The sequence below is a fragment of the Eleutherodactylus coqui genome, chromosome 10 (genome assembly GCF_035609145.1).
Source record: "Eleutherodactylus coqui strain aEleCoq1 chromosome 10, aEleCoq1.hap1, whole genome shotgun sequence".
Classification (NCBI taxonomy): Eukaryota; Metazoa; Chordata; class Amphibia; order Anura; family Eleutherodactylidae; genus Eleutherodactylus; species Eleutherodactylus coqui.
The window spans coordinates 30675596-30702626 of NC_089846.1; the positions used below are offsets into that span (position 1 = coordinate 30675596).

The 27031-nt window shown below is 45.6% G+C and overlaps 1 protein-coding gene across 4 annotated transcripts in view; it reads left to right on the top strand.

Moving 5' to 3' along the window:
- MVB12B (multivesicular body subunit 12B) overlaps window positions 1–27031 on the top strand; it is a 133526-nt gene that overhangs the window by 61049 nt on the left and 45446 nt on the right. For all 4 annotated transcript variants that reach the window (XM_066580764.1, XM_066580765.1, XM_066580762.1 and 1 more), the window contains one exon: window positions 16958–17052. In XM_066580764.1, the coding sequence (XP_066436861.1) occupies window positions 16958–17052 (95 nt within the window). The remainder of the gene's footprint in view (window positions 1–16957; window positions 17053–27031) is intronic.

Sequence of the window (27031 nt, forward strand, 5' to 3'; positions counted from 1 at the left end):
TCAGGATGGACGCTATGGTAAACCTGGAATTATTCTTACCGTTAATTCCTTTTCCATGAGTCCATCATGACATCACGTACTTACCCACCCTTGTAAATGTATATTGTGTATGTAAACATAACATTGTGTTAGTTTTTTCAGCAGCAATAATAGATTGGGCCACGTATCCGTTGGGATGATTTGAAGTCACTGGAGATGGATGGTGAGAGGTGGTCTTAAGAACCCTCCTTCTTCCTGTCCCAACGAGCTCAGGCAGGCGCAACCTCCATGTGTGCTGTCAGGAGGAACTCATGGAAAAGGAATTAACAGTAAGAATAATTCCGGTTATCACTGGATATACCATGGTCCTTTTATACAGGGCGTAGTCAAAAGACAGATCCAGCGCTACATCTCAGTACTGGTGTCCTATATTGACATAACGATAGTGTACTTGAATAGGAAGGCATGGATGCACCACATGTTGGTATGGCACACGGGCCCCTTGGGGCTGCGAAACATTGATTTCAGTTATGTGTTGTGGCCTCTGTAAGAGAGAGTAAAACCCAATTGCAAAGTTGAAGAGTAGCAGGTGAGAAGCATAAGTGGCCTCCTTCTCCTAGGATACATGCATGGAGCTGTCGTTGGAACTGTGGTCATTCCAAGGACAATCAATGTGGATCGGTACCTGAATCCCCTGCAGACGACGGTGGACAACTTCCTGGATGATCTGCCGCTATCATAGTAGAAGGAGACCACTTCAAGTACGCTTTCCTTACTTCAGTCTTAGCAGCGGTCCCACAGGACTATGGGCTGATTCACATCGCTGTTAGGGGTTTCTATTTTCCTTCTCCATTCTGGGAGCAGGAAAACAGCACCCTCTGACCGAACAGTTCTGTCTTCTGTCGGAACCGACTTCTTCCCTCCCATTGACTATAACGAGGGACTATTCAGCTTCCATCCAGCAGTGTGGCATTTTGCCAGATTTTACAGGGCAAAATAGCCCTATTTTCTGATGCTGATGTGAACGAACCCTCAGAGGGTCTCGGAAAGCGGATTTCTGCATCTCACATGCGTTTGGGTTTTACTCCCTCTCTTACAAGGGCCACCGCAAAATTGATCCGGACCCGAGCGCCATACCATCCTGTAGATCATCCATGCCTTCCTATTCAAGTATGCCATTGTTATTCCGGACACCCATATTGACATACAGTACTGAATCTGTCTTTTTGACTACACCCTGTATTAAAAAAAAAGGCAAAAAAGTTGAATTGCTGCTCTTGGCTACCAGTCGGACCAGTTATCTCACTGCGCTATAGGATGCCCACTGTAATCTTGACTCGTCATGCCTAACAAGATGCTACCAGGTGTCGCAGCAATTTTTCGGGAAGGAGGGGGCTGCGGCTAGATGGAGATGAATATAGTGCCGCCACGTCTGCGTGGCATAATCCTGAACCGCCAACGTTCCTACAATTTAGTCATGTATAAAAAGACTCATTATTCATCATTGATCAGCTCATAGCCTGCAAGTGAGACGCAGTATTCTCTGCAGCATTCAATCGGCATCTCTCTCCGTCTCCAATAACCCGATTCATCTTGGACTTCACGTCTCTCCGCAGTTTATGGCTTTGCAGGGAAATTGAATCAGTTTTGTTTTACTCGGCAAATAAAAGAAGCGTCAGAATAAAATGTATTGTAATCTGGTTGAGTTAAAACGCACCGTGCTCTGCGGAATAATTGAAAGTTCAATTAATGGCGTACAGTAAAACCTGTCTGTCTGTCTGCAGATGTATGACATGGCTTGGCGTGTCTGTAATGAGCGGCCGGCTCCTCTGACAAGATGTTTATGTCTCTCCCAAAGTTATCATGATTTTATGAGCTGCATGTGAGACAAATGCTCGCTGCCACTTATCATGTTTGAACAGTGAGGAATATTTACTAGCGTGCCGCGGTATATGAATTCGGAAATGGTAATCTATATTACAAGCTTTCCAGTAACATAAAGAAGATCCCATTAGTATAGGTTTCCGGTATATACACTTCAAATTCTGCTTCTGGAACAATGCTTCTTAAGGTGCCTATAAACCTTCAATAGCTGTCGGACTAATACTCTTTCGGCTAACGGCTATTTCTCCCGGATCCCCCATACACATGAATGCTTGGTAAAGATGAGTACTTATGGGGGTTCGTTGGGCAGAGAAGAGTAAGTCTAGTCTGGCAGAAGCTTATATCCAACTCGTGAAATTCGTTCTGCTTTCCCCAATATCATGTGTCAGGGGAGTCGGGAGGCCCCCCGAGCATGTTCAGCAATCAGCCGGTGACTTTTCTCTAATGTCTATATGGCTTTAAGCCCATAGTGACCGGCCTATTTTGTGCCCTAAGGACCACGTGGTTTTCATATTTACATTGATCATTGAGATAGCTATTTGTGGGCTTGTTTTCAGAGTTCTATTTTTTTTTAATAGCACTACTCTTTTTTTTATTTTTTATTACTTTTTTGGATCTGCATTGAATCTGCAATGCCACATTCTAAGGCCCAATGTCCATGGGTGGATTTGTATTACGAAGTCCACGTCTAGCACCCACGTAGACAATCCGCAATTCAAGCTGCCCATAGGTTAACATGGACGACCGCACCTGAATTAAAGCATGCGGATTTGATTTGCGGATCTTTGGATGCGGAAATTAAATCGCAGCACGCTCCACTAAAGTGCGGTTCCTGCACGGACAGCTTCCATTAAAGTCAATGGAAGCTATCCGATCTGTGGCCAGTCCGCAGCTGACACTCCACACAGGCCGCGGATTTCGCAGGAAGAGCAGGAGATTTTAACCCCTTAATGACATGGCCTATTTTGGCGTTGAGGACCAAGCGATTTTTTTGATATTTTTCCATCTCCATTTTTCAAAAGCCATAACTTTTTTATTTTTCCGTCGACGCGGCCGTATAAGGGCTTGTTTTTTGCGTAGCGAGCTGTAGTTTTTATCGGTGCCACTTTCGGGTACATAGACTATATCGTAAAACTTTCATTATTTTTTTTATGATAACAGGGGGAGAAAACGCATCAATTCTGACATAGATTTCTTTTTTCTTTTTTTTACAGCGTTAATCATGCAGCATAAATGACACACTAAATTTTTTCTGCGGGTCGGTACGGTTACAACGATACCAAAATTGTTATATTTTTTTTTAGGTTTTTACACTTTTTTGCAATAAAACCCCCTTTTTTTGGGAAAACTTTTTTTTTTTTTTCTCTATAGCTGCATTCAAAGTCCTGTAACATTTTTATTTTTCTATATACGGAGCTCTATGAGGGCTTATTTTTTGCGAGACGAGCTGTAGTTTTTATTGGTACCATTTTGGGGAATGTGCGGCTTTTTTGATCACTTTTATTGCATTTTTTGGGAGGCAAAATGCTAAAAATTAGCATTTTGCCTCTGTTTTTTAGCGTTTTTTTTAACGCTTTTAGTCGTACAAAATAAAAAGCATGTTCAACTTTTTGTACACTTCGTTACGGACGCGTCAATACCCAATATGTGGGGTTTTAATTTTTTTTCCCATTTTTTATGCTAATATTAGAAAAAGCATGAAAAAAGGGGGGTTTTTTACATTTTTTTTTTACATTTTTCTTTTTTTTACACTATTCGAGTCCCTCTGAGGGACTTACAACACTGTACCGATGATCGCTGTTATAAGGCATGGCAGAGCTACTGCTCTGCCATGCCTTATCGTTTGTACAGCGATTATAGGCATAGGCAATACAGGACGCCGGTGTCTGGCGTCCTGTTGCCATGGTGACATGCCGGGCTCTCGCGATGACATCGCGAGAGCCGGCCGGAGACACAGAGGGATCGCGATCCCTCTGTGAACTCTTTCTCTGCCGCGATCTACTTAGATCGCGGTAGGGAAGGAGTTAACAGCGGGGGGGCGCATCTCCGATGCCCCCCCGCTGTTGCAGCGAGAAGCCGGCTGTGACTGACAGCCGGCTCCCGCTGCGGGATAGCGCGGGATCTTATGTGATCCCGCGCTATCTCCAGGACGTACCGGTACGTCCTGTTGCGGGAAGTACCAGGCTCCCAGGACGTACCGGTACGTCCTGGAGCGGGAAGGGGTTAAAAGAGAAATCTGTACTGCGCATGTCCGACGGCGAGCCATCCGCAGTACAGATGTCCCGGAAGAATAGAGATCCGCGAGGACGCGACCTGCAGACACTGGTACACAGGGTCGCCGGGCAGGGCCGGATTCCGCTGCGGGTTCCTGCATGCAGAATCCGACCCACCTGAGGACATGAGGCCTTGGAGGCATAGAATTTTCTATTTTTCTGGCGATAGAGCTCTGTGAGGTCTTATATTTGTGGGAAGAGGTTATAGTTTTTATTGAAATTATTTTGGGTTATTTGTGACTTTTGGATTACTTTTTAAAGCATTTTTTGGGAGGCAAGCAAAAGAATAGCAATTCTGGTTAGTTTTAGAATTATTTTTACAATGTTCACCATGCGTGGTGAAAAATGTTTTTAGTAGTTTATCCATTAAAAAAGGGTTTTTGTTGGGAAAAAATGCATATATATATATTTTTTTTTTTTATTAAAATGTATTGAACCTTTTTTTACGCTAATTTTGCATGTGGACAATACTCAGCATATCATCGTAGAAGCCAAGTGGATGAGAGTTCAACAAATCAAGAAGATTCTCTCCTGCTCCATCTTCTCTCCGCTGCTGTACAGAGTCTTGCCAGCTCCCCTGGCCTCCTGTGATGATGTGCTATATAGACACATGCCCGCTGTTTAGTTTTGGTTTTGTTATAGATTTTGTTCTTCATGCAGAAAACTGTATAGGGCTGGAAACCAGGACTGAACTTGGATGGCACCAAAGGGGAAGGGGGGGGGGGATATGAGACGGAGACTCATTTTTGCATTGAGTTCGTCCCTGCCGGTATTTTACCCTGGGTCCAGGCATCATCCCTGGAGGGGAGCTTGCCACAACTGTGTGTAAAGTCAAAGGCATGCTGTATTATAGAGGTACTCTCCCTTTTTGAAGTAATGTTAGTGTGAAGCGCCATGTACTCTTCTACAAAGTGGGTTCCATCAGTGGACCTTAATTGTGAGCAGTGGCATCGCAGTGTCCTTCTGCCCTTGGCATTGCCTTGTGCGTGATGTCTGAATTGTGGGGGGAAAGAAAACACAATTTTTTTTTCACCTCCCTGTAGTCTAAAAAAAAAAAAAAAGCTCAATGTCATTTATTACTTTACTATATTCGTACAATGTGTATTGTGTCATTATGGTTATGATGGATTTGGGCTTCTCTTATGTGCCCATTGCAGGCCATATAACTAATAAGATAGGTGCTTGTCTGCCTTGCCTTCGTTGAGATTGATTCAGACAGTCTGGAGGATGAACCATCTTTCATGTGATGGCAAATCTCCATCACAAGGGGGGGTCACCAACATCATTTTCTTTTTTGATGGAAGATATGATCACCCGCTGTATTTTGGTCGGTGCAACCTTAACGCGATTCGATAGACGAATGAACGTTCTTGCCCGATCATCATGCTGTATAGAAGGCTCTTTAGAAGAGGACATCAAAATATTAGACAGATAGGAGTTTGCTCTTAAATTCCACATTGGTAAAATAAATCGATTTCAGTAAAACCGCCAAGTAATAATACCATTGTTTTTCCAAATAATATTCCGCTCTCATACTCGGCACTTTTTGGAGCAGCCATTTGTGGTTTTTGAGCTTCAGCTCTTCGGTGGTGTTTGGCTGGATTGTAGCTGAGCAACACTAGCCAGCCAATCTAGAAGGTATGGGGCTTACATTTTAGTCTCCCAGTCACCTTTTATATACGTTTTCCTGCCCCTTTCTTGACCATCTCGAAGGAATTTCGCTATTTTTTTTAATACCAGTATCCTACGCACATTGCTTAGCAGAACAGCATCAGATATTTGACTTTCAACTCCCCGAAGAGACAGTTCATGGGCTCTGGACTTTCATATAGGCTGTCCTATACTAGATCATGGCTGCAGTGGTGTTATTTCTGCTACCTACTCAACAGAGGGAAACAGGTGAGGAAGCCACAAGCGACTTGTAAGGAGAGTATGTGGCTATTAGTCATTTTTAGCAATATGTATGCTAAGTCAGGTCAAAAAAACCTATTTACTCTTGTCAAAAAAAAATAAAAATAGGCACCTTGAAGAAGTTGTCGGCATGGAATGAAACTTTCTATGTCTGATTGTAACATTGATATAAGTGGTAATATCGGAGCAAACTGATCATTTATTGTGGAAAACTGAACCCTTGAAGGGAGGCTCTAGGACCCTGTTGGGCCGACTCTAACTTGGATGCAAGATGTGATACAGGCAGGCATGGAGGTATACAGGTTCTGTATGGTGTCCTGCGGCATATCTGTCCACATATGCTGTAACTGAGCCTCTAGATCATGCAAGGTACTTTGTTGAAGTTGGCGTCTCAGGTGGTCCCATACATGTTCTATTGGAGATGAAGATGGTGACCGGGCAGCCACGTTAGTATGACAGTGTTGTGGGGGCTTCCTGTGACCCCCTTGTGTGTGCGGCCAAGCATTATCCTGCTGGAAGCCGCCATGAGAGGAACACATGTGGCTGCAGGATGTCCTGAACATATTGCTGAGCTGTCATTGTCCCTCGTACCACTACAAGGGGGGACCGACTGTCATATGCGATGGCCCCCCAGACCATCACACCAGCTGGGGGCGGTGTGCTGCTCCACAACAGTCAAGATTGAGGCGCTCACCCCTAGGTCTCCAGACCCGAACACGGTCATCATCAGTGCTCAAACTAAACTTGGATTCATCGTTGAAGACAACCCGGTTCTACTCCGTACCAGTCTAGTTTTGTAATTCATTATATCGCTGCAAATGGAGGCGACGGTGAAGGGGTGTCAAAGGCAGTACACATAATGGGTGCCATAAAACCAAATGTCCTTCAGCCAAGTGCATGGAAAAGGTTCAGACAGACACAAGGCTCTGTAATGATGGTGCCACCTGGTACGCTAAGTTTGGTCGCCTTTTGTGAGTGCCCTCGCACATCTAGTGGTCCTAACACCAGTCAGATTGTCCTTCGAGGTGGGCAATTTGTCGATACGACCATCCAGCTTATCCCATTCCAATAATGCGCCCCTTGTAGACTCTCGTAACGGGGTGAAATCTCTTCTCTGCACCGTAGAGGCGTCTAGTGGTCAAGAAGCTCTACACAAGCGGAAGAAGAGGTCACTACACACAAGGAGCCTCCGAGAGCCTTTTATCGACCAAGGGCGGAACCACTTTAGGGCCTCCGGTGACAAGACTGTTCATCTAATCCCACCACAACGCCAATCACTTGTATATCTGCCTGAGATGGAACTGCAGGCCGAGTTTTGGAGCAAAAAAGACAAATTCTAGGACCTCAATTGTTTTTTTTTTGACAGAGTATACATAAGTAATTTGCATTTTCACTCCTTTTTCCTTATTTTCACCCCAAGTCTCCCCTCTACAACAAATTTGAAATGAACATTTTTTTTCGAGTTGTTTTGTTTTGCAGTGAAGTTCTCCTCTAATATCTTATCAATCTGTTCAGATGGGGGTGACATTAGCAGCCTATGGTGGGAAGTCCCCAGTGCGCTCTTGGAACAACTCTTCTGAATGTTCATGTTTGCATTAAGTTTATTGTAATTGTTTCAGCCTTCACCTAATATGATGGAGTTGATTCTAATTACAAATGTAGAGCGGTTGTTTGTGTCAGTTTAGTTCCTGCAAATGATGATTAATTGTAAAGACTGTAATTTGAATGGAGACATGTCCCAGATTATTTCCTGGGGGGAACTAGTCTTTATACTGGTATTTGATTTGCCATATGCTCACGCTCCATATGCGGAGGAGTGATGTAAGCTCAGAGTCTGAAAAGCGGCTTCTCCTCCTGCAATCCAATAGCCTTCTCTTTATATATGTAGAAGAAGCTAGATAATATGTGGATGGATTCCAATCCTCTTATTATTGCAGCCTCTACTACAGTGATATTACTATGTTCTGTTTTTCTGACACCGAACTCTTATATACTCTACATAGATGCTTGGCTACCTGCAGCCACCACTAGGGGGTGATTACTGTCTAGTCCATTCTAGGCTTTGTTCTCATTCCATTGTAAGGGTCCTTTTTAGACGAGCCAATTTATCGTCTGCATCAGCGAGTGCCGTCACCGTTGGCTCGTTCAATCTCTTGCAGCCTGTTTAGACAGGCAGATACATCCTTGGCTCATGCAAAAGAGAAATCGCTTGAAATCATTCAATCTTTCGCATTCCCTGTATAAGTGAATGAGAGAAACTAAATGAGCGCTGTGTAAACCGAATGAGAAGTGAACGAGCCAACGATGGCTGCATAAAATGAACGACGAGCGAAAAGCAAACCATCCGTTCGCTTTCGCTTGTGCAATTTACTGTTCCATCTAAAATCACCCTATGGGCCCTCTGGTATTTTAGGGCCTTCAAGCAGGAGGGAACCCATCTAGAGGAATCGCTGTTATAGGCTCTCAGCCTCTGGAGTGACTAAGGAACGCACCGGTATCGGCGGCATAGTGGTTTTGTTCACCTGACTGCTGTTTCCTTGTAAGGGGAAATGGGTTCTATATACAGAGCTGCAGCAAGTCGGGCCAATGGCTTGCGCACTTCGTGAGGAGTCCAGCTTGCCATGCTTCCAAACTTTGAGAACGTTGGGGGCGTGGCCAAGCAGCCGACCTGACCGGCCGCATGTAAGAGGGGCTCCTGCCTAAACTGACCAAATAACAATCCTGCAGTAATCCTGAGGACTCCCAACCCCGACAGAGCAGCACCGGAGGAGAGGGGGAAGAGACCGGACCCTGAGGTACTTACCCCTGGTGAGCGGAGGACAGCGAAACCGGAGCTAGCGGTGAGCCTGTGGAGCGGGGGGCGCCGCCGTTACGGAGCGTGTGTCACCAGCCGACCGGCGGGCTCTGGACCAGGAGCTGCACACAGCGGAAGGTGAGAAGCGGAGTGCCTGAACCGCCGGCGGGACTGCGGAGTGCTGCGACAACTACCCGACACCGCTGCCAGAAGACCCTGAGGGTGAGCGCGGGAAGCTGCGGCCGCCATCTTGCTGAGAGGATCCTTGTCTGGTGAGCGACTCCTCGAGCCTGCCGCCCCCCTCTGCCGATACAGAGAGGAGAAAAGTCGAGCGCTGGGTGAGGTGTCCGTGGCGCCGGCAGCCATAGCAACGCCGGCGGCGGACTCGTAGCGCCGCGGCTGACACGGCCGCCATCCGGAGCACGGGGCAGACGGGCCCAATAGTGGAAGGCCGCACAAGGAGGCCGCATAGCGGGAGGAAAAGGGCGGGGGCGACCGGCGGCGCCGCGGGGCACTGAGGCGCTTATAAAGTGTCCCCCGGCAGCAGGGATCCGGAAGGAGACCACGGGGAGCCGCAGCTACCGCCACCATCTTGTGGGGCAGGCCCTATCAATAATAACCCGGACCCGACGAGCCTCTACTGAGATAAAGAGGGGAGCGGGCGCCGGGCAAAACAGCCCAAACAGCACAGACAGCCCTACACTTACCAAGGCCGACAAACCCAGTACCTGGTGGATTGGGCAGGCGAGCCTGGCGGCGAGAGGCCAGGAGAAAAGACCACACAGAGATCCCCTACCTGAAGGTGACAAGCAACACCAGCAGCAATAACCAGTTAAGTGTGCCAGGGGAGAAGGGGGAGAAAAGGAGCAGCAGTTATTATACCTTATATAAACAAGCCCCTAGAGAGTGGGACCCCCCCTCCCCCACAATACCCAGAGAAAAGACCAAAGAAATAGCCCCAGAGTACCCCCAAACCAAGGACGTAAGACCTGCAAGAGACCAATATTGCTGATAACAGAGAATAAAGCAGACGCCACGTGCGTAAGCTCTGCACCGAGTATACGGGTGAATCCAGCACTATAAAATACAGGCAGCAACCGAATACGCCACTAAATACCTCTGACAAAGCAGCATGGGGCCTACTAGGCAGAACGCTACAGCTGATAAATTAAAGGCATTTGCCAGAAATGAAAATCGCAGAGATGCAAGCTCCGACTCCGCGCAGCCGGCCCCGGGGGGCTCAACCCCTCCGACAAAGAACGCTAATCCAAACCCAACAGAAGGGACAGTCCAAACCCTACAACAACTGTCCGACCAGCTGCTGACAGCAATCCAGACATCCACGACTACTCTCACCAGTAAAATTGATGAAGTTAAGATGGATGTCAGTCTCCTCAGACAAGACCTTCAGAACTTAAGAGAAAGAGTCACAGCTACGGAAGATAGAATATCTACGCTGGACGACACTGTGCCCCCAATGTCAGCCGCAATAAGAGATCTTACGCAGAAGGCTGACTATTGGAGACAGAAAGCGGACGACCTCGAGAATCGCTCACGACGCAATAATTTGCGCATAGTCGGCCTGCCAGAAAGAACTGAAGGACAGAGACCGGAAGAATTCTTAGAGAAATGGCTCCGCGAACTTCTCCCTAACGCAGAACTATCGCAAGTCTTTGTCATCGAACGGGCGCACCGTGTGCCAATGAAGCCACCCATACCCGGCGCTCCGCCCAGACCGCTTCTGGCAAAGCTACTCAACTCCCGTGACAGGGACAACATCCTGCAAGCTGCCAGAAAGGGAGGACCCCTACGCCATGATAATGCCACAATCTCCATCTTTCCGGACTTCTCGGCGGACCTCCAGAAGCAAAGGGCCTCGTTCTTTAATATTAAAAGGCAACTTAGAGATCTGCAGCTTCCGTATTCTGTGATGTACCCAGCGCGGCTGCGAGTGATTGACGGAGACCGCACCCGATTCTTCTCTTCACCATCCGAGGCAGAAGAATGGTTGATCGCCAGACGAAGACCAGAGAGACTGTAATGTATATCAAACCCTAACCATTATTTTTGCCCTCCTCTAGATGACGAGACTTTCATACCATATACAAAGGGCCCAACAGGGCCGCCTAACTGTGCTGAGGGCTGCTGACCTGGGGGGGGGGGAACACCCCCTCCCCCCAGAGTGCCCCGGGCAATGGCTACCTCATGCTCGCCTCCCCCCTTCCCCTCCCCCCCCTAACTATTAATCCCCCCCCCTCTTTTTCTTTCTTATTATTATTTTTTCCCCTCTTCCGCCTTCTTTTCTCTTCCTCCCCCCCCCCCCCATCCTCCCCCACCCCTCCCCTCCCCCCCTCCCCCCCCCCAGATTCTCCTGTTCCATCCCGCCTCTCCGGAAGGGAGTCCACCTAACTAAAAACATAAGGCATGGTCGGTTCACACCACTGTACCAATAACCAAACAGAACCACAAGTATAGCGACGATAGAGCTATGCTAAGTTGGTTACCCCGAGTTAAAGTTAGCCACGAATACTAAAGCAACGAGGATATAGCCAGTATTCAAAACCTGTTTAGTTATAAGTTGTTGTAAGAGTTGTAAGTCGGTAGTACGCTACCATAATGTTTACAGAGTATATGTATCAGATGTTCAATGTTTCTCCTATAAATGTACTGAAGTGTGATTGCATGGCGGATGGGAGAGATGTGGCGGGGCGTGATGGGGGGTCTCCCAGCGGTCAAAACGACATAAACAATCTCATCCGGACCCAATTTAACCATCTTCGCCAATGGCTGAGATAACTTTTGTGTCCTGGAACGTCAGAGGCATGGGATCCCCCAGGAAGCGAGTCATGATAAACTCCTTAATACGCTCCTGGCGACCACATGTGCTGTGCCTACAGGAGACCCACCTCACGCCCGAAACCTCTAAATGCCTGCTAAAGCCATGGGTTCAGTGGTCAGCGCACTCACACCATACATCGTACTCCAGGGGGGTGTCTCTATTGATAGAGAGGTCCATCAGATGGGAGGTAGAACAGTTAAAAAGAGACTCAGAGGGTAGGTACATCTTTGTAAGAGCCAAAATAAACAATGAACCATATGTACTCCTATGTTACTATAACCCACCAACAACGTCAACAGCCCTGCTGGCAGAAGGCATACAATTTGCCTCATTCACACCAGATGTAACGACTATATGTATGGGGGACATGAATATGGTCATGGACCCACACCTGGACAGATTCGGGGGGGGTGCTCGGGGGGCGGGAGACGGGGGCCCGACCCGATTGGCCTCTGTGATCTCTGTGGCAGGATGGCTGGATTTGTGGCGAATATTCCACCCCCACCAACAGGAGTTTTCTTGCCATGCAGCCCATAATCATGCATTGAGCCGCATAGACTATATATTTGGATCCCCCTTGTTATTTACCAAAATAGAGTCCATAGAATTTCTCCCAAGAGGGGTCTCGGACCACTCACCGCTCTGCATGGTCCTCAAAAAACCAGGCCCCCCTGCAATTAGGAATCAGCGGATACACCCGTTCTGGCTCTCACTGCTTGGCCCAAATGACCGAATAACAGACCAAATTCAGATATACTACGAGGCGCACGAGGAGAGCCGGGATAGGACGCTGGTGTGGGAAGCCTTTAAGCCATACCTTAGAGGATGTTTTAAGTCCTCAATCACTTTCATTAAAAGAACCGCAGCTAAAGAGGAGGAACAGTTAGCGCAACAATGCCAACAACTAGAAAAAGAATTCATAGCCCGTCCCTCAAATGATAAAAGAGATAAATGGCTACAGGTAGGTAGAGAGTATCTGATGCATCTAAAAGAGAAGGCTCAGGGGAGGCTGTTTTTCACCCGCCAGTCCTTTTTCGAGCTAGGTAATCAGTCTAGTAAACTGCTAGCATATATGGCTCGACAGGAGACTACTTCTCCGGCTATACTAAGGGTCAAATCAACCGAGGACACAGTACTCACAGACCCCCAAGATATATTGGGAAGGTTTCAACAATTCTACCAAGACCTATACCAATCCCAGATTAATTATACTCCAGCAGAACTAGAGAACTACCTAGCCAGCATAGCATTCCCAATAATACAAGAAGCACATAGATCCCTATTAGATGGCCCCATTACAGTGGAAGATATACAGGAGGCAATGGAGGGCATGGCAAAAAATAAGACCCCGGGTACAGATGGCATACCAGTGGAAGTTTATCTTCAGTACAGAGAGGAAATAACACCACAACTACTCTCATTATATGAGGATATATTTGAGAAAGGACGTCTTCCAGAGTCGATGCTAGAGGCTAACATAGTCCTCATACTAAAACCTGAAAAGAACCCGGAGGAGTGTGGGTCGTATAGACCTATCTCCCTCTTAAATACAGACTATAAAATCCTCGCCAAGGTATTGGCTCTCAGGCTGAACCAAGCAATTAAGGATATTGTACACCCGGACCAATCCGGATTTATTCCGGGAATGTCTACGTCCGATAATATCAGAAGAACGCAGGTAATTACGCAGGTGGGACGGAGGTGGAGAAAAGGATGGGCCCTGGCCTCACTGGATGCCGCCAAGGCATTTGACTCAGTGGAGTGGCCATATTTGATGGAAGTTCTGCGGAAATTTGGGTTCGGGGAGCCGTTCATCAGGTGGGTCTCCATCTTATATACTGCACCGACGGCGAGAGTAATGGCAAACGGCATGGTCTCCACCTCCTTCCCACTCCACAGGGGAACCCGACAGGGTTGCCCACTTTCCCCCCTTCTATTTGCGATTGCTATAGAACCCCTAGCACTAAAAATTCGGCAACACGCATTATACAGGGGAATCCAGATCGGTCCCAGAGAAGACAAGATAGGATTGTATGCGGACGATATAATACTCTACATGTCGGAACCCCAGAACACCCTGCCCCTGGCCGTCTCCCAGATAGACGTATTCGGGAATTTCTCAGGTCTACGTATCAACTGGCAGAAGTCTACCCTTATGCCGCTGAGAGAGGAGGACTGGGGGGTGGGAGAGGTATACCATAACCTGCAAATTGTCCCCCAATTCAAATACCTGGGAGTTTACATTACCAGGGACCACACCCAAAGTTTTAATCTAAACATTGCACCCCTAATAACAACCCTGCAACTAAAATTAAAAGCTTGGAGCTCTCTGCCACTATCTGTAGCAGGGAGAATAAATCTTATTAAAATGATAATTCTCCCCAAATACCTATACCGGCTAGAGCATGCAGAAATAACTGTACCACAAAAATTCTTTAAAACCACCAACTCATTAATAACATCGTTCGTGTGGGGAAAGGCTAGAGCCAAACTCCGTATGGAAACTCTACAGAGGCCTAAAGAGCTAGCGGGGATGGCGCTGCCGGACTTCAAAATATACTACCTGGCAGGGCAGGTCCGATATATACGCCACTGGTTGTCGGGCGCCCCTCTCCCGAACTCCGAGCACCACTTGATGTGCTTCCTCTCGGAGGCATCCCTTTGGATCATTTTGGAAAAACCAGGGCTGTTGACGAAACCAATGCTACCCATCCACAGGCTCGCGATAAGTGTGTGGAGGACATGTAGGAAACTGACGGGGCAGGAGGACACCCCCCTGGAAACCCCCCTATGGAACAATAGAGCGTTGCCGCATTTGTTGAACCTCCCAGACAAACAATTTTGGCTAAATCTGGGAATCACTACATTGGAACACCTATACATTAACGGAACACTAGTCTCCTTTGAGCAATTGCAGCAGATATACCAGGTACCTAGAACAGGATTTTTTAGATATCTGCAACTCAGACATGCATTGACTGCGCAATTCCCAGAACCCAGAAGACCCTTCTCCACATATCCATTAATAGGCATACTGCGCACACAGGGCCCTAGGGGCTTAATCTCAAAGCTATATACACACTTGTTATACTCTAAGATCCCTGGTACACAAATGGTGGTAATGGAGAAATGGAGGGAACTTATACCAACACTGACTGATGAGGACTGGGAGACCGCAATGGCCACCTACACCAGGGTCTCGCCAGCCGCGAACAATAAGCTGACTCAGTTATATATCTTACATCAGTGTTATCTAACACCAACTAGACTCCATAAAATGAACAGATCAGTGTCCAGTCAGTGTCACCGATGCAGCGCTACAAGCGCAAACTTCAACCACCTAATATGGGGATGTCCAAGGGTATACACGTATTGGGAAGAGGTCACAGAGTTCCTGACCCAACTGACGGGAATACCAGTACCGCTGGATCCAGCAATGTGTCTGCTAGGGATCATAGATGAGGAGCAATGGCAACATTATGATAAAATATTCCTCACTAAAGCATTATTTTATGCCCGCAAAGTCATAGCGCTGAGATGGATGGACAGGCGCCCTCCGACAGCTACAAAATGGCAGAGTATTATCAATACCATCCTACCATACGAGAAAATAGTCTATAAAAACAGGAAACACCCTGAAAAGTTCGACAAGGTGTGGGGGACTTGGTGCGGGACAACAAGCACAAACCTCACGCAAGAAATGTTCCAAAATTTACTAAGACAGAGTACACCCAGATTTGGCAGGTAAAATGAGCAATAATGCTACGAATATTACAGATGTATGTACTGAGAAAGGCTGAGTAATTGTAGAAGAAATGTAACACACTTGAGTGCTGAATACTGTTACCAAAGAATTCTCTGTTGCATGTAAAGTTTAATCACTTGTTAGTGTATGTAAATGCACACTGTTTGAGAAATTGCTTATTCATGTGATGTAAAATACATGCTGTTCAATAAAAACGAGTTTAAAACTTTGAGAACGTTAACAGATGGACAAAGATAACACATCCTCATTTGAGGACGATAGGAGATAAATCTGACTTTAAATGCCCTTTTAGGCAAAGATGATCGCTTTTGAGCGATCATTTTGCATAAACTACTAATTGGTACTAATGCCAATTAGTAGCTTATTATTGCATGTGAGCCACCCGGAGCTATATTCAGAGAACAACGGGTGGTCTGTTCTCTGAATACATTCCCTTTGTTCTGCTGCGGGGCTGACAGCTGAGACAATATTATCAGCACTCCCTGCGGAGAACAGAGTATGAAGTCCCTGCTATCATCTCTTCTGCCCAACAATAGATTTTATGCTGAACATAAAATCATCTTTTGGCAGAAAAATGAACGATCGGAACATTTACAAGCAACGATTATTGCTTTCCAATCCACTTTCTGACGTCTTCCTACATTCTGATTGAAGCTTGTACAGCTCCAATGTCAGAGGACATCCGACAGGGTATTCTTACCATCTATTGCCAGCCACTCCGCTGTCGGAGCCTATCCGGTGCGCGCACACTGGCTTTAGCCAGCAGATGGCACTGTTGTATAACAGCAAAAAGAGAAAGCCTTTTAGGAAACCCTGAATCCAAAATTGGATTGGAAAGGGTTAACTTTTATCCACCCCTTTGCAAAGCATAGCAGACTACCCTTTCCGATACGGTGGGGAAAAAGGTTATTCCAATGCATACTTTCCCAGCGTAGGCTAAAAGGATACAGTTTTTGGCTTGCCTTGAATACGCAGGGGCTTATGGACACGGTGGCGGTGTACTGCAGGGAAAAGTTGCAAATGGCACTGGTTGTTTTCCCAAACCGCAAAGTGTGCAAAGGATCAAGGAATGAACAAGAACATCCAGTCCGTGGTCCTTCCAGATCTATAATCCCAATGAAACTGTAGAGCGATGTCTGCATACCGTCACGCTGGAATGAGGACCTACAGACATCCCTCTGCTGTTACGTCAGTGGTATACGTTAGCCTGAGGCGGACCCTGCTGATAGTCGTGTACTTCTGCGCACCAGATATGCCCCTTTCTGGGAGACGTCACCGGATGCCATACTCTGCTATGCCATAAGGATCATACAGTACATATGTGAATGAGCATTAAGTTTTGTCGTTCCCCCTTCTTTTATATGAGATGAGAAGTTAAGGTTTGTCTCCTTATGGAGCAGGAGGGACGTAAAATGCATTGGTGTTTCCTGCTAATTAGATGGACTTTAGTAATGTCTTACATTCGCGCTGGAGTCGATCACGCTACACACTGTATGTACTTTCTGTTTCAGACATATATCCCTGACTCTTCCTGCCACGTTTCGCGGAAGAAATAACACCCGGCCAGACTTCGAAAATCAGCAGTCCAACCTGTATGCGATATCCGGTAAGCAAGCCATCAGTGGCCGTTTTTCTGCGATTTATGTGATGTTTTTATAGATTTTTTTTTTTTTCATCCTTTCATTGTATTTTACTACTTTGGCTTCGTACACAACTATGGTGCGGGTTCCTTTTTCCTGCTCTGTTATGGGAGCAAGAAAACTGAATCCACTGCTCAGAACAGATCCCATTGGCTATAATCGGATCCATTCAGTTTCCGTTCATCTGGGATTTTACAGAACAAGTAGTGTTACACGCAGCGCTATTTAACCCTGTGAGAACCAGTCAGATCCTGTGAGCCCCATATCCTAGACTTATGGACTTAGAGGAGCGGACACGCTGAATCCAGTGATGTATGTCTTATACTCTCCTTCCGTGCCGCTCTCACGATATGTGCTAAGTTCCCGCTGAATGTGCCCGGTGGACTACTTCTGTGTGCACATAGAATGATAGGACTACATAGTGCGAGCAGAAGTAGTCCACCTGGTGCATTCAGCGGGGGCTTGGACAGCGTGAGAACGGCAGGGAAGGCGAGTATATGACATCTCTGGATTCAGTGTGTCTGCTGCTATGAGCCCTTACGTTTAGGTTAAGGGGCTCATAGGAGCTGATGGGCTCCTTTTAACGGAATTCGATAACGGAGGCTCCGAACAGAACCTCAGAAGCTAATGTGAGTGTTGGATTTAAACATGCATGTGTAATGGTGCTGGTCAGAACATGTATGCCATTCCTCCTCCAGTATAGTGACCTGAGTTATTCACCTCGTCCTCACTGGTATTCTGCTTGTCCTTGCATCTCCCCTACTGCCTATTCTCCTCTTGTCTTTGCTACACTACCTCCTCTATGGCCCAGCCAGCTACTTCACCTGGTTCTGCAGCAGCTGAGGCCGTGTACTGTACATGAATAGCCCTCTTGTTGGGGAAGTAGTCTCTGAAACAAAAATGATCTATTCTCTCTTAATGCAGTTCTGCGGTACTATAGCTGGCGTGGGCCTTACATAGTAAACTGCTGCAGCTGCTGCGGAACCTCATGCACTTATTGCTGCAGAACCTTCTTCAGGAAAAATGGAGAAGATTCATGGGTTTCAATCCATAAACACTTCGAACTCCTCTGTCTTTGTCTAAAAAAAAAAAAAAAAAATGTTTTCAGTAACTGAGGGGTAAAATGTAGATTACTATAAAGTCTCGTGTCTTCATGGTTCTATCTGTTAAACTCCTCGTTGACGTCTTCTCTCCTGTATTTAAGTGTGTGTCCGAATAACCGCTTTATTCCCTGTAGATTATAGAAAAGTCTCTACTTGATGCTCCAATAACATGGATAATATTCATTGCAGTTCCAACTTTTGAGGCTTTTGGCAAAAAAAAAAGCAGAGGAATCACATTTTTTTTGTGCGATATTTAGACCTTGGAGCGCCCTCTAGTGCACAAAGAGAGTTATGTCTTGTATTTTCTCTGCACAGACCTTATGAATAGAAATGAGTATCAGCATAGGGTGTTTATACTGCGAGAAGTCGATAAACCGCTTGCATTACATAAATTCTCCTTTAGGCCGGTCTCACATGACCGGATTTATATTGCAGATTCTGTGATCGGCGTCTGCACGGACTTTCCTTGGCAAAACGCAGGCATTGAAAGGCATGTAGTCTTCATTTTTCCTTCACACTCACAGATATGAATTGCGGAATCTGTGAGTGGAAGAAAAAATTGCAGCATGCTTTATTTTGCCAGATCAATGGAGGCGTCCAACTTGCAGCCCGTATTGTGTATGAGCTGCGGGTACCCGAGTCCCCGCTAAGCGACGGCGCAGGAAATACAAGCAAAGCACAAAAAACTGTATTGCACATGACCGCTGGTGAGCCTCCAGGGTCATCCGCAGTACAGTTAATTGAGGTACGTAGGGTCACTGGCTGGAGGTACGTAGGGTCACTGGCTGGAGGTACGTAGGGTCACTGGCTGGAGGTACGTAGGGTCACTGGCTGGAGGTACGTAGGGTCACTGGCTGGAGGTACGTAGGGTCACTGGCTGGAGGTACGTAGGGTCACTGGCTGGAGGTACGTAGGGTCACTGGCTGGAGGTACGTAGGGTCACTGGCTGGAGGTACGTAGGGTCACTGGCTGGAGGTACGTAGGGTCACTGGCTGGAGGTACGTAGGGTCACTGGCTGGACGCACGTAGGGTCACTGGCTGGAGGTACGTAGGGTCACTGGCTGGAGGTACGTAGGGTCACTGGCTGGAGGTACGTAGGGTCACTGGCTGGAGGTACGTAGGGTCACTGGCTGGAGGTACGTAGGGTCACTGGCTGGAGGTACGTAGGGTCACTGGCTGGAGGTACGTAGGGTCACTGGCTGGAGGCACGTAGGGTCACTGGCTGGAGGTACGTAGGGTCACTGGCTGGAGGTACGTAGGGTCACTGGCTGGAGGTACGTAGGGTCACTGGCTGGAGGTACGTAGGGTCACTGGCTGGACGCACGTAGGGTCACTGGCTGGAGGTACGTAGGGTCACTGGCTGGAGGTATGTAGGATCACTGGCTGGAGGTACGTAGGATCACTGGCTGGAGGTACGTAGGGTCACTGGCTGGAGGCACGTAGGGTCACTGACTGGAGGCACGTAGGGTCACTGGCTGGAGGCACGTAGGGTCACTGGCTGGACGCACGGCCAGTAACCTTTAGGCCCCGTATGGACCAAATGTATAGCAAGGAAGAAAAATAGAAGAATACAGCGCTGAAATGAAATGTAGATATAAGTGCAATCACTTCACTAGGGAGGTGCAGGGGAAACCCAGAGGCTCTCGACTAACCCCCTTACAACCCAAGTCCACTTTGTACCAACAACCTTAGGGATCATCCGGCTCTCATCCAATGGTATATAAATCCAAAAAGTTTACTGCAGGTCATCCACAAAGGAACACGGCCTCTAGTTCTGCAAAGCGCTTCGGAAGTAAAATGTGACACTCGTACTCCATAACTGTCTGCTTGAGAAAGGCGGCCTGACTGTTACATTTTACTCCCGAAACGCGTTGCAGTACTACAGGCTGTGTTCTTTTATTGAAGTCCGGTAATACCTTTCTTGGATTCATCTACCATCCGAAGCGAGCCTGATGAGGCATAGGTTGTTGGTACAAAGTAGACTTGGGTTGTAGGGGGTTAGCGGAGTACCTTTGTTTCCACTGCACCTCCCTGGTGAAGTGATTGCACTTGTAGATTCTCATTTCATTTGTCTACTGAAGGCTGTTTCTCTGAGTGTTGTATTCTTATATTTCTCCTTGGTAAATCCTCAAGTCATGAAGAACAGATTAGTGGCGATCAGTTGAAGTGACATTGTAGCGGTCGGCCATTCACGTCAATGAGAAAGAGCTGCATTACCATATCAGGCCACTACTGTTTGGTCAGCTGCAGCCCTTCACATCAGCAGATCAGCGTGGGTACTGGATGTCAAACTGCTCTAATCTGCTATCCTGAATATAGGTCTTCAGTAGTCTTCAACCACTTTGGAACGTGGTCTTTTTTTTTTTTTTTTTTTTTTTACATTTTCAGCTTTTCCTCCCCACTTTCAAAAAATCATAACTCTTATTTATCCATTGATGTAGATGTATAAGGGCTTGTTTTTTTGCAAGGCGAGTTGTATTTCTTAATTTTACTATTCAATGTACCATGTTATGTACTGAAAAACTTTTGAAAAAATTCCAAATGGGGTGAAATGGCAAAAAACCCACAATTCTGCCATCTTTAATGGATCACTTGTTTCTATGGCGTACACACTGCAGCAAAAATAGCATAACTTTATTATATGGGTCCGTACGATTAGGATGATACAAAATTCATGGTTTTTTTTTTTTAGTGTTTTGTCAACATTGTTGTGTGAGTGCTTGTTTTTTGCGGGACATCTGTAGTTTCTATTGTTACCATTTTGGAGCACATACAACTTTTTGATCACTTTTTATTATATTTTTTTCTTGGAGATGGGACAACCAGAAAAGCACAGCTCTGACATTGTGTATTTTCTTTTTTTGCCGGTGTTCACCTTGCGAGATAAATAATGCATTACTTTGGTAGATCGGACTTTTACAGACTCAGAGATACCAAATAAGTGTTTTTGTTTTTTGCTTTTTTATTATAAATATGGGAAAGCTTTTTCTTTTTAATTTTTATTACCCTTTTATGTTTTTTTATTTATTAATTTAATAAAACTTTTCTGCTCATACGATTTATTGAATTTACTTTTTTTTACTTGAACCTGCAATATAATGTAATACCGCAGTATTACATTATACCACGATCTATCAGGCTATCTATTAAGCTGCGCCATAGTCATGGCTTCATAGACAACTTACAATGGCAGCCCTGGGGGCATTCAGAAGGCCCTCGACTGCCATGGCAACTGAATGGCACCCAACAATCTTATCATGGGGGTAGAGGGGTCCGTTCAGAACTCCCAAACTCCGATCGGGGTATTTAAATGCTGCTGGCAGAATTGACTGCAACATTTAAATTCTTAAGAGCCACAATCAGGGGCAAATCCATCTGCTAATTTATAGGAAATAAATAGAGATGAGCGAACCTACTCGGCCACGCCCCTTTTTCGCCCGAGCGCCGCGATTTTCGAGTACTTCCGTACTCGGGCGAAAAGATTCGGGGAGCGCCGTGGTGAGTGGGGGGTTGCAGCGGGGAGTGGGGAGGAGAGGGGGAGAGAGAGGGCTCCCCCCTGTTCCCCGCTGCTACCCCCCATTCCGCCACGCCGCCCCCCGGTGCCCCCTGAATCTTTTCACCCGAGTACGGAAGTACTCGAAAATCGCGGTGCTCGATCGAGTAATTACTCGAAACGAGTACGTTCTCTCATCTCTAGAAATAAACATCTGGGTCTGTTTTTTAGCAGCACAACAGTCCAGAACTCTTGGAAATTTTCCTTTTGATGCGCTATCAAAGCGGGCTGTTGCTGTTTCCAGCGCTGTCCACACTGACAGCAATGCCAGGCGTCAGCTAATCGTCGAGGATCCTGAGTGGCAGACCTCTATTGATCATCTATTGATGACCTATCTTGAGGATAGGTCATCCATAGGAAAGTTTCCAAAAGTCCCGGACAACCGTCTTAAAGTGTAACTGTCATTTCCAAAAACGTTTGACACATCAGGAAACATGTCAAAAGTTTTGATTTAGTAGGGGGCAGGGTTCTGAGACCCCACCACCACCCACATTGATCGCTTGAACAATGCAGCAAAAGCACTGATCCAAGCTTTATCACTGCTCTCTAGCTGAAAATGAACTCAATAGAAAGTCTTTGGCCCTGTCATCAGCGGGCAAGCAGAGACCCCGCTCAGATGAAAGCATGTGCTGCTTCGTTCTCGCGATTGAATAGGGGAGGTCTCCGTACCCAGACCCCCAGCGATCAAAACTTATGACCTGTCAAAAGGTTTTGGAATTATTTTTTTTCTTTTATGGATTGGGTAATATATCTAAAAAAAAATTTTTTTGGAGTACGCTATGTTCACTATGAGCCTCTGTCGGGATTGCTATCACGTTTGACATTAGGAAAAGGGCAGCGTGTGATGATATTTTTGCCATCAAAATTATGGAAACCTCTACTAGATCCATTTAAAGTTATGGTGCTTACAGTTTAGGTGGCAGGGAGTCCGGTGAGCTGTGTCTCATATTCATCCGTGTCCCCTGGTAAAGTCAGCACGCAAACCGCGATGCTCGTAGGCATGAGCCCCTAAAGTCTTGCACCTTTGGTTTGTTTGATTGATGTGTATAGAATTACCTAAAGCAGGCAAATAGGGTAGCCAAACAAAACCTTTTTAAGCAACAAGTGCGATATCAAATTTTGCCAAAAACACAAAATATGAAGCACAATTAAACGTGCATTTTAATTCAATGGAGAAAGGATGGGGCGATTGGTAGGCAGAAACGATGCAAAAATACCTACAACCACGCAATATTTTGGCTTTGTTCAAACTAGCGTCAGTTTCCATTTTTAAAAGGGGATGTTTAAGTTAAGGAAACCTCCGTCAACAGCTCCCCCATGCGTTAAAACAACAAATCAGCAGATACTCAACTCTCTCCTATGGTCCTCTGCCGCTGGCACTGGTCTCCTCTGTCTTTGTTTGCAGGCTGCTATGACATCCCATAAACCTGCTGTAGCAGCCAACGACAACGCTCATCCATCATCGCTGAGCGTGGTCATTGGCTGCCGCAGCTTGTTTTGTAGACAGGCTCAGGCTGACTGCAGGCTGCACAGTGACATCACAGGGAGACCGGAGCTGCCAGTGGGAAACAAGTGGGGCAATGGTGAGTAACTGCTGATTTTTTTTATTTTAATGCATGGGGGACCTGGTGTTAGGGGGTTTCATAGAATGGTAGAGTTGGAAGGGACCTCCAGGGTCATCGGCTCCGGGCAGGATCACTAAATCATCCCAGACAGATATTTGTCCAGCCTTAGTTTGAACACTTCCATTAAAGGAGAACTCCCCACCTCCCGTGGCACCCTGTTCACTCACTGATCCCCCTTACTGTCTAATATCTGATCTGTGTCTCCTCCTTTTCAGTTTCATCCCATTGCTTCTAGTCTTTCCTTGTACAAATGAGAATAGGGCTGATCCCTCTGCACTGTGACAGCCTTCAGATATTTGTAGACAGCTTTAAGTCTCCTCTCAGCCTTTTTTGCAAGCTAAACATCCCCAGATCCTTTAACCGTTCCTCATTGGACATGATTTGCAGACCGCTCTCCATCTTGGTAACTCTTCTCTGAACTTGCTCCAGTTTGTTGATGTCTTTTACTTAACTCGGGCAACCCCTTTATTAGAAGCCATGATGTTTGATGGATCTAATGCTGCCAGATGGACCTCAGTTGAAGTTAAAGGGAGCCCGTTATCTATAAAGTCATTAAGTAAGATGGTGCTTATAGTTTAGGTGACATGGAGTCTGCGGAGCCTCTTTTCATACTCACTCGGCCCCCGGCTCCTGCAGTATCCCTCAGCAAAGTCAGTGCGTGCACCGCAAAGGCTGTGTCCGCACTGTCAGTCATCTCTATGGGAGTGTGTGTGTGCAGAGCCGCCTGAGAAGACTCACAGTAGAAATCCGTTCGTGGGCATTCGCCCTTAGAAATACCATGTATAAAATCCCAAGTATTTTTTTAATACGCTATCAAGAACAAAAAGCTGGAAGCATACATACAAGACAACATAAGACACGAAAGTGCCCAAATAATAAAAAAAATGTATACAAATAATCATAAATAATGACAAACTCCCACTTCATATATATCGGCATATAGACATAAAGTGCCAAGTGTATGTTGGAATAAATATACATATGAATATACCGCGAGGAGAGCATACCCACCACACCTGACGTGTGTCCCTTAGATCTTCATCTGGGCTATTTAGCCAAATTCACTGCACGGTTCATGTAACGGCCTATTCAATTTACCCGCCAATCCCATTCTAATGTTAAGCATTGAGCAGCTGTGTGTTCACCGATCAATGGCTACTAAAAGTCCCACTCCTTGCGTGCATACCGGTCAGGCACATGACATGCAGCGTCACAACGATGATGCGCCGTCATCGCTACCACTGTCAAGCATGCGTTTAGCCGCCTATTTCGCCATCTTTTTTCAAGGTAACAATAACAATTATAAATGGAAAAAATATATATAAAGTAAAAAAAAAAAAATATATATATATATATATATATATATATATATATATATATATATGAGGACATATAGAAATATATCTAGACAGATATAATTCATATATAAATGTGGCTAAAGAAATTAGTAATAAAAATGGTAAATAATGATTAAAAAAATTAATTAAAAAATATGTGTGCGTGTGTATGAGTATATAATATATATCCACATGCATCTCCCATCTAAGCACCTTGCATTAAACTTGGCCAAGTAAACAATTTGCACATAACTATAAAATCACAAGAAATACCAAATGCAAAGCAGAAAAAAAAGATAAAACTAACAAAAAGGGAGCAAAATTTGTTATTTTCATTTAATCTATTTGGTGCAATAGTATTGAAACGATGAATCCAAGAAGTTTCACGTTGGGCCAATCTTCTTTTCCAATTTCCACCTCTTATACCAAACAAAACACGGTCAACGCCTTTTACTTGGAAGCCAGAAGGATCCCAGTCATGGTGGCACTTAGCGTCATGGAATAGTCTTCATCCCATGGAGGTCTGCTTTTTCTGGAGCAGCTTGAATGTGCAGCACAGGCTCTACGACGTAATTCCATGAATGTTAAACCAATATAGATCTTCTTATTACCTGGACATATCACTTAATACCCAACGCCCTTGGTACCACAATCAATATAATGCATAATAAGAAATTCTTCTGACCCTCACGAGTCCACAAACATACCTGCTCTTTCAGTACCTGCTCCACAGGAAACGCATCCCCATTTGGGGCCTTTTAGACCCAAATAATTCAGCTGGTTACTCACCTGCATGATATGTGTGAATCAAAAGTTGCCATAAATTTGTTTTAACGTCTATTTGTAATCTTCTGTTTTACTGATAAAGTCTTATTTTTGGTAACATCTGATCTTAAATAGGACAGAGCTTCACCAATACCGTCTAAACTTTGCCGTATCGAGAGTTATACCCCCAAATTAATCTCACTTCCTGGCTCTGAGTTTGAGGTAAGCTAGGTTTAGAATACATCCATTCAGAATGTTGCACGTTCTTCGCACGGTCCGCAGCCCATTTAATTGATAACCTATAATACCTGCGTTGAAGAGATCTTCTTAACTCCCCATCCTAATGGTTGTATAGATCCTTCACTGGAACATATCCATCGGATACGTAAATATTGACCATTTGGAATGTGCTTAATGAGATGCGGCGGATGTGAAGATGATGCGTCTAACAGTCTTTTGGCAAATAGGGAAGATCGAACAATATCTTTCCATTGCCACCTATTGGAAAGCCGCATTCCTGCAAGTTATACAAGCGTTATAACAATGACTAAGAGTTGTTTAGGGGGTTTTGCACCTCGTCAGTGTGCAGTAGGTTTCTGGCTTGGCTAGTGAGAGGCCTATAAATGTGGGTCGGGAAGGGTATATTTCTCATTAAGCAGAGCACCTAGAAGCTGTGTGAGAAGATGTATCCATTTGGAGGTCAACCTGTAAACGAAGATCCAAAAATTCAATCATCTGACAACCGTACTTAAATTTCAATTTAATATTATAGTTCTGATTGAAATGTACCGTAAAATCCTCCACTTCCTGAATTGATTCCTGCCAAATCATCATGGCATTATCAATTAATCTGCCTCGGAATTGTACCCCATCAACCAACAGGCATGGATTTGTCTATAAAAAATCTCCCTCTTGCAAAACCCATTGGAAAAGGTTAGCATATGAGGGTGCACAAGATGTCCCCATAGCCACCCCCTGGAGCTGGAGCTAGAAGACTTTGTGGGTAAGAACAAATTCCAATGCCTATACAATGAAGCCCTGCATATCCAGACTCAACCCACTCAGAGAAACATCGTAGTGGCAGAAATCCCATCCAGATGTCTAATGGATGAACACAGATTTAATATCACGTTACCAAGAACATTTCACTCTCAAGTTGGATGCAATCTAATTTACGGAGTACATCACCTGTGTCCTTCATATTTTACTTTAGGTAATTTCCCACCAAAGGGCTTTTTTTCTATCCTACAAACTTCTGGCGTGTTCAGAGGATATGCGATAAATGTCTGATAGGTGACAGTTCAACCTCTGGGATCTCCAACTATTAGGAGAACAAGAGTCCCTCTACCCTTTGTTCTGCCAAGCAAGTTGACGAACATGGCTGTCTCCATCCAGGTCTACAGGGGTTATAGGAGTATTCCCAAGATCACTTTAGCGGCTCATTGTGTTTAATGTCTAAAATCATTAAGCTTTGAAAATAAACCCATTTTTAATGCCCCAATTCTGACTTCTCACCCCCTAAACATCCCATCCCCACTCTCTGTATACTTCTAGTTGCTCCT